Source organism: Scomber japonicus, chromosome 11 (assembly GCF_027409825.1).
Source record: "Scomber japonicus isolate fScoJap1 chromosome 11, fScoJap1.pri, whole genome shotgun sequence".
NCBI classification, from domain to species: Eukaryota; Metazoa; Chordata; class Actinopteri; order Scombriformes; family Scombridae; genus Scomber; species Scomber japonicus.
In genome coordinates this window covers 933209-940708 of record NC_070588.1, presented here as the reverse complement: position 1 = coordinate 940708, position 7500 = coordinate 933209, and the positions used below count along the sequence as shown (strand labels likewise).

The following is a 7500-nucleotide window of genomic DNA, read 5'->3' as shown; positions in this document are numbered from 1 at the left end:
AGGGACACGCTGGTCCAGGAGGATTATAAAGTCATAAACTAAAGAAACCAACCATTGAAAACCTCCTAACTGATTAAAGCTAATACACACTAAACATTTTATTATCACCTCTGACCCTCTCAGTTGTTGATTAACACGTTAACACATTAACACCCACAGCTTTGTTCTAATTTATATTATATTATTAATTATATATCATAACTAGTGCAAAATCTGTTTTCGTGTGTCTTTACTATAAATTCGTCCGATGGCTCGTTTCAGTTTGAGTCCTTTCAGTCGGCATCGTTGTTTGTTTAAAGTCTAAAGACGGTCCAAAGTATCCTGAGCTACTCCAAGTGTTTCATCCATTGTGTAGAGGCTCTGAAGTGGATTTCCCATGATAGCTGCCAAAGCTCTGCTGTCTTATAGTGTAACTCTGGTCCTTATAGTGTAACTCTGGTCCTTACAGTGTAACTCTGGTCCTTATAGTCTCTAACTCTGGTCCTTATAGTCTAACTCTGGTCCTTATAGTGTAACTCTGGTCCTTATAGTGTAACTCTGGTCCTTATAGTGTAACTCTGGTCCTTATAGTCTAACTCTGGTCTTCATAGTCTCTAAGGGCGGTTTCACACCACTAGTTTGATTATTTGGTCCGCGTTCACACCTGCAAACAAATCAAGATTGGTCCCATTGACGTTCCCTCATCTTCCGGTAGGTCGGTAGGTGGTGCGGAGTCAAGCGGACCGAGACCACCTCTGTTTGGAGGTCTCGGTCCGCTTGATTTGTGCGATTGATGCTTTCACACCAACGAGAACTAACTGAACTAAGAGCTTTTGGTCTGAATGGACTGTTTAGTGCACTAACTGCTGTTGGTGTGGAAGCGCCCCAAATCAAGCTGACTGAGACCTCCAAACAGAGGAGGTCTCGGTCCGCTTGACTCCCCACCAACCTACTGACCTACCGGAAGATGAGGGAACGTCAGTCGGACCGATCTTGATTAGTTTGCAGGTGTGAACGCAGAGAGATATGAGAGTAACAGACGGATGATCGATGAAAGCTGCTGACTGGTTTTTAAGTGTCTCACTCTGGAGATGTTTTAATGACCTGTGTGTGTGTGTGTGTGTGTGTGTGTGTGTGTGTGTGTGTGTGTGTGTGTGTGTGTGCGTGTGTGTGTGTCTGTCTGTGTGTGTGTGTGTGTGTGTGTGTGTGTCTGTGTGTCTGTCTGTGTGTGTGTCTGTCTGTGTGTGTGTGTGTGTGTGTGTGTCTGTGTGTCTGTCTGTGTGTGTGTGTGTGTGTGTGTGTGTGTGTGTGTGTGTGTGTGTGTGTGTGTGTGTGTGTGTGTGTGTGTGTGTGTGTGTGTGTGTGTGTGTGTGTGTGCAGGTGGTCTGTGCTCTCTGACCATAGGTAAAGCTCTACCGGAGGATGAAGGCCAGTATAAATGCAGAGCGGAGAGCTCAGCAGGCAGAGCTGAATGTTCCTGTATGGTTCTCGTAGACGGTAAGAAACACCTGTTTACCCTCTAATACAGAAAACTTCCTCCTCTTCTTCCTCCTCCTCCTCCTCCTCCTCTTCCTCCTCCTCTTCCTCATCCTCCTCCCCCTCTTCCTCATCATCCTCCTCCCCCTCTTCTTCCTCCTCTTCCTCTTCCTTCTCCCCCTTCTCCTCATTCTCTTCCTCCTCTTCCTCCTCTTCCTTCTTCTCCTCCTCCTCCTCCTCCTCCTCCTACTCTTCCTCATCCTCCTCCTCCTTCTCCTCCTCCCCCTCATCCTCCTTCTCCTCTTCCTCCTGTTCCTCCTCCTCATCCTCCTGCTCCTTCTCCTCCTCCTCCTCTTCCTCCTCATCCTCTTCCTCATCCTCATCCTCCTCCCCCTCCTACTCTTCTTCCTCCTCGTCTTCCTCATCCTCCTGCTCCTTCTCCTCTTCCTCCTCCGCATCCTCTTCCTCTTCCTCCCCCTCCTACTCTTCCTCCCCCTTCTCCTCCTCTTCCTCCTCCTCTTCTTCCTCCTCATCCTCTTCCTCCCCCTCCTCCTCCTCTTCCTCCTCTCCCTCCTACTCTTCTTCCTTCTCCTCCTCCTCCTCCTCCTCTTCCTCCCCCTCTTCTTCCTCCTTTTCCTCCTCCTCCTCCTCTTCCTCCCACTCCTCTTCCTTCTCCTCTTCCCCCTCCTCCTCCTCCTCCTCCTCCTCCTCCTCCTCCTCTTCCTCCCTATCCTTCTCCTCATCCTCCTGCTTTTTCTCCTCCTCCTCTTCCTCCTCCTCCTGCTCCTTCTCCTCCTCTTCCTCCTCATCCTCCTCCTCTTCCTCCCCCATCCTCTCCTCATCCTTCTCCCCCTTCTCCTCCTTCTCTTCCTCCTGCTACTCTTCCTCCTCCTCCTCTTCTTCCTCCCCCTCCTCCTCTTCCTCATCATCCTCCCCCTTCTGGTCCTTCTCTTCCTCCTCCTCCTCCTCCCCCTCCTCCTCCTCCTTATCCTCTTCCTCCCCCTCCTCCTCCTCCTCTTCCTCCTCCTCCTCTTCTTCCTCCCACTCTGCTTCCTTCTCCTCTTCCTCCTCCTCATCCTCCTGCTCGTCTTCCTTCTCCTCCTCCTCCTCTTCCTCCCACTCCTCTTTCGTCTCCTCTTCCTCCCCCTCCTCTCCTCATCCTCCTGCTCCTTCTCCTCCTCTCCCTCCTCCTCCTCATCCTCCTGCTCCTTCTCCTCCTCCTCTTCGTCCTCATCCTCCTACTCTTCATCCTCCCCCTTCTCCTACTCTTCCCCCCACTCCTCCTCCTCGTCCTCCTACTCTTCCTCCTCCTCCTCCTCCTCCCACTCCTCTTCCTCCTACTCTTCCTCCCCCTTCTCCTCCTCTTACTCTTCCTTCTCCTCTTCCTCCCCCTTCTCTTCTTCCTCCTCCTCATCCTCCTGCTCCTTCTCCTCCTCTTCCTCTTCATCCTCCTCCTACTCTTCCTCCCCCTCCTCCTCCCCCTCCTCCTCCTCCTCCTCATCCTCCTGCTCCTTCTCCTCCTCCTCTTCGTCCTCATCCTCTTCTTCTCCCTCCTCCCCCTCATTCTCCTACTCTTCATCCTCCTCCTCCTCCTCCTCTTCCTCCTCCTCCTCCTCCTCCTCCTCCTCCTCCTCCTCCTCCCCCTCCTCATTTCCTGTAATTAGAATAAATCAACACAAACACAAACAGTGCCGTGTTATCTCTCCAACATCTCGGAGCTTTAGTGCAGCAGGAATGTGAACGTTCACAAACAGCTGACTGACCAACGCTGTTTATTTAAATGAAGAAAGTGCTTAAAGTTACTTTCCAGCTCTGATGTTTCTGATAAATCTTCAACATTTCAGCAACAGGATGATTTTAAGTTCTTTAAATTAAATATAAAAAAGCAGATTAAAGTAACACGGTGGAATAAAAAGACAATTAAAGTGTATAAAATAAAATGAAGCTGAAAGTGAAACAGTTAACGTGTGTGTGTGTGTGTGTGTCTCTGTGTGTGTGTGTGTGTGTGTCTCTGTGTGTGTGTGTGTGTGTGTGTGTGTGTGTCTGTGTCTGTGTCTCTGTGTGTGTGTGTGTGTGTGTGTGTGTGTCTGTGTCTCTGTGTGTGTGTGTGTGTGTGTGTGTGTGTGTCTGTGTCTCTGTGTGTGTGTGTGTGTGTCTGTGTGTGTGTGTCTCTGTGTGTGTGTGTGTGTGTCTGTGTCTCTCTGTGTGTGTGTGTGTCTGTGTGTGTGTGTGTGTGTGTGTGTGTGTGTGTGTGTGTGCGTGTGTGTGTGTCTGTCTGCAGATCCGGCAGAAAACTCTCCGGCTGACAAGAAGTCCAAGAAGGCGACTCCGACCTCAGAGAGTGAGTTTCCAAAATATGCAGCAGCCTCTTTCCTCTTTCCTTTTGTCCCAATAAGGAGCTGCAGCCTGGGATCATTGGTTCCCACTGCACACACACACACACACACACACACACACACACACACACACACACACACACACACACACAGCTGCTATTTTAAAGCAGCTCTGTGTATCATTGGAAACATCAGTGCGTACATCACTGTCAGATTATTATTCCTATAACGGTAAACTACTGCTCTCCTTTCTACATTAAGACCACGTTTCCCATCAGCCCCGTTGTTTCCTGCCCCCCCCCACACCACACACACACACACACACACACACACAACCCTCCACTCCTGAAGACCATAAACATTTTCCATCAGCCTTTTCGAGGGTCTTTCCACCGTCTGAAACTTTATAACTGAACTCTTGCTGTTGACTTATTATAATATTACATATATAAGTAAAAGTCTGTGCAGCTGGAGGAAGCATTGACTGCGTTCATATAAGCTTTATTCAATATCTTTATAAACTCAGATATATAAACCGGTGATGTGCATGAGCTCAAGTTTTCATGGTCAGAACGAATAACCGAATATTTGCTGCATGCCGACGTTAACAAGAGCTAAATAGATAAAATAACTTTCAGTATTCATAACTAACAAGCTTTAACTGCTGAACTTGTGTTAATTTAAATGATAATCAGCCTTCATCTCTTTACACAAACACATTAATTAAAAGAATAAATCTTACAGGTGGATTATTTTCTCCCTAACCCTAACCCTTTTTTTGTCCATGTGAAGCCACCGTAGCTCAACTCAATTTCACACCTGACAACATTATCCTTTACTTTCTGGAAGCTTTTAAACCACGCTGGACTTTAGTGTGTCTCCGTCTGCATCATGTTCCCTCCAGTCAGCTAGCTAGCTAGCAGGCTAACTTACTACCAGTCAGCTAGCTAGCAGGCTAACTTACTACCAGTCAGCTAGCTAGCAGGCTAACTTACTACCAGTCAGCTAGCTAGCAGGCTAACTTACTACCAGTCAGCTAGCTAGCAGACTAACTTACTACCAGTCAGCTAGCTAGCAGGCTAACTTACTACCAGTCAGCTAGCTAGCAGGCTAACTTACTACCAGTCAGCTAGCTAGCAGGCTAACTTACTACCGAGTCAAAGTAGCAGAGGGCAGCAGTAAACATTCACTCTGAAGCTTAGAGCTCCTCCTAGTGGCTGAAAGCTGTTAATGAACCTGAATACTAAACTACAGCTCAGTGACTCATTGCAGCAAGACAGCATGGAGGTCGCAGTTATTCAGTTTTAATGACACATCCCGAATATAAATTCAGATTCAGAAACTTTATTGTCCATCTTCTTCGTCTAAACTCAGACTAACAAAGCCTTACTTCCTGTTCAGGTTTTAATTTAACAGCTGTAAAAACAACACAAATGTATTTTATTCTGAAATTTAATTACTTTTCCTAAAGTGGCCCGAAATGCACAAAAATTAAAATAATCTTAAATGTTTTATAGAAGCTACTAATGTTTGTCCGTTGAGGCTGGGTTGTATTTTAACAGCTTGTTATATTATCCATTGAGTCAAATCTGCATCTGAAAAGTAACTAAAGCTGTTAAATAAATGTAGTGGAGTAGAAAGTAGCATCACATGTTTCTGCTGTGTGACGCTTCATGAACTGAATGTAACAGGAAACACTGATGTGAACCTGCAGAGCTGACAGGAGGAAGTGTTCGGCTCCTCATGGCTCCTCTCCCACACTTCCATTTAAGGCCTGATTCCTCCTCTCCTCCTCTCCTCCTCTCCCTCCTCTCCTCCTCTCCCTCCTGTCTGTGTCTCTCAGACCTTGTTTTACTTCACAGATTAAAAGTGAAGCAGTTTTTCCTTTTAAGAAGCTCGTCGTCTTGTTTTCTCTCAGCAGCAGAGCGTCCCCCGAAATCTGTGAAAAATGATCCAAACTGATTTTAATACATCATGTAGAAAATGATTTGTCTTCCTGTCGTTGTTGAAGTGGAAGAGTCTGTTTCCATATCAGTTTGTAGCTCAACAACAGGAGAGTTAATTTTAGTTTTATTTACAGAAACAGAGAACATGAACTAGATTACATCAGATTGTGATTAAAATATCTACCGAGAGTCTGAGAGACACATGAAGCTTTGCTCTCTACAAACATTCGAACATATCAGGGTCACTGATGTTTGATTGTGTCCATGTGGTTTAGTTTAAAGTAGCTGTATGTAACAAATATATTCCAAGTAATCATAAAATGGCCCTAAAATGTAATCAGACATTAAGGAATCATGTTAATTTCAAACACTGATATCACTGACAGTCGTAGTCCAGCCAGAATATTCACATTTGAAAAGTTCAGTTGCAGCCCTCAAGTAATGTTTATGTTGTCATTCTGTGTTTTGGCCTGATGCTCCACCCACCACCTAGCTACCAATCACCAAGTCAGTACTGATGCACCACCTAGCTACCGATCACCAAGTCAGTACTGATGCTCCACCCACCACCTAGCTACCGATCACCAAGTCAGTACTGATGCTCCACCCACCACCTAGCTACCAATCACCAAGTCAGTACTGATGCTCCACCCACCACCTAGCTACCAATCACCAAGTCAGTACTAATGCTCCACCCACCACCTAGCTACCAATCACCAAGTCAGTACTGATGCTCCACCCACCACCTAGCTACCAATCACCAAGTCAGTACTAATGCTCCACCCACCACCTAGCTACCAATCACCAAGTCAGTACTGATGCTCCACCCACCACCTAGCTACTAATCACCAAGTCAGTACTGATGCTCCACCCACCACCTAGCTACCAATCACCAATCTACCAGTCAGCTAGCTAGCAGGCTAACTTACTACCAGTCAGCTAGCTATCAGGCTAACTTACTACCAGTCGGCTAGCTAGCAGGCTAACTTACTACCAGTCAGCTAGCTAGCAGGCTAACTTACTACCGAGTCAAAGTAGCCGAGGGCAGCAGTGTTTCAGGTTCTACTTCAACACAAGAAGCTTAGAGCTCCTCCTAGTGGCTGAAAGTAGCTGCTAATGAACCTGAACACTAGACTACAGCTCAGTGACTCTTTGCAGCAAGACATCATGGAGGTCGACAGTTATTTAGTTTTAATGACACATCCCGAATATAGATTCAGTCTCTCTTAGTTTGAGTTCAGACTGCTGAAGCCTCAGATAAGCTTCACATGACTCTTTAGCTTTTCATGCAAAACAATCCTCATCAATCAATAGTCACGTGATCTTTGTAGCGGTGTGTTCTTCTTCTGTGGTTTTATTACAGCGGCGTGCAGAACAACAAGCTGAGAGGTTTGTTTCCATTCGGCTGCATGAAGAAATATTTTTAGCTCATTTATTTACATTCAAACAGCAGAAACCAAACAGTGAGGTCATCGCTCGCTCACGTGCCTTTAAAACATGAAGATGATCTAATAGTAATAACTTTAATACAACAGATGCAGCTCAGAGTGCTTCACATTAAACATGGACATGAATAAAATAAAATATACTTTTAAAGAATCATTTTTAACCCTTGTGTCGTCCTCCCGGGTCAAATTGACCCCTTTCATTATCATTCATTTCAACACTAATATCTCTCTATTACATAATGTTACTATTTCTTTAACTTTCATTTTTACTACTATTGTTTTTATTACTTGTGTATTTACTGATTATTTATTATT

The 7500-nt window shown here is 45.7% G+C and overlaps 1 protein-coding gene across 1 annotated transcript in view; it reads left to right on the top strand.

Moving 5' to 3' along the window:
- The window catches only part of mylka (myosin, light chain kinase a), an 80884-nt gene that overhangs the window by 56560 nt on the left and 16824 nt on the right, over positions 1–7500 (top strand). Inside the window, exons 21-22 of the mRNA XM_053329074.1 lie at positions 1360–1476; positions 3737–3796. Of these exons, the coding sequence (XP_053185049.1) occupies positions 1360–1476; positions 3737–3796 (177 nt within the window). The remainder of the gene's footprint in view (positions 1–1359; positions 1477–3736; positions 3797–7500) is intronic.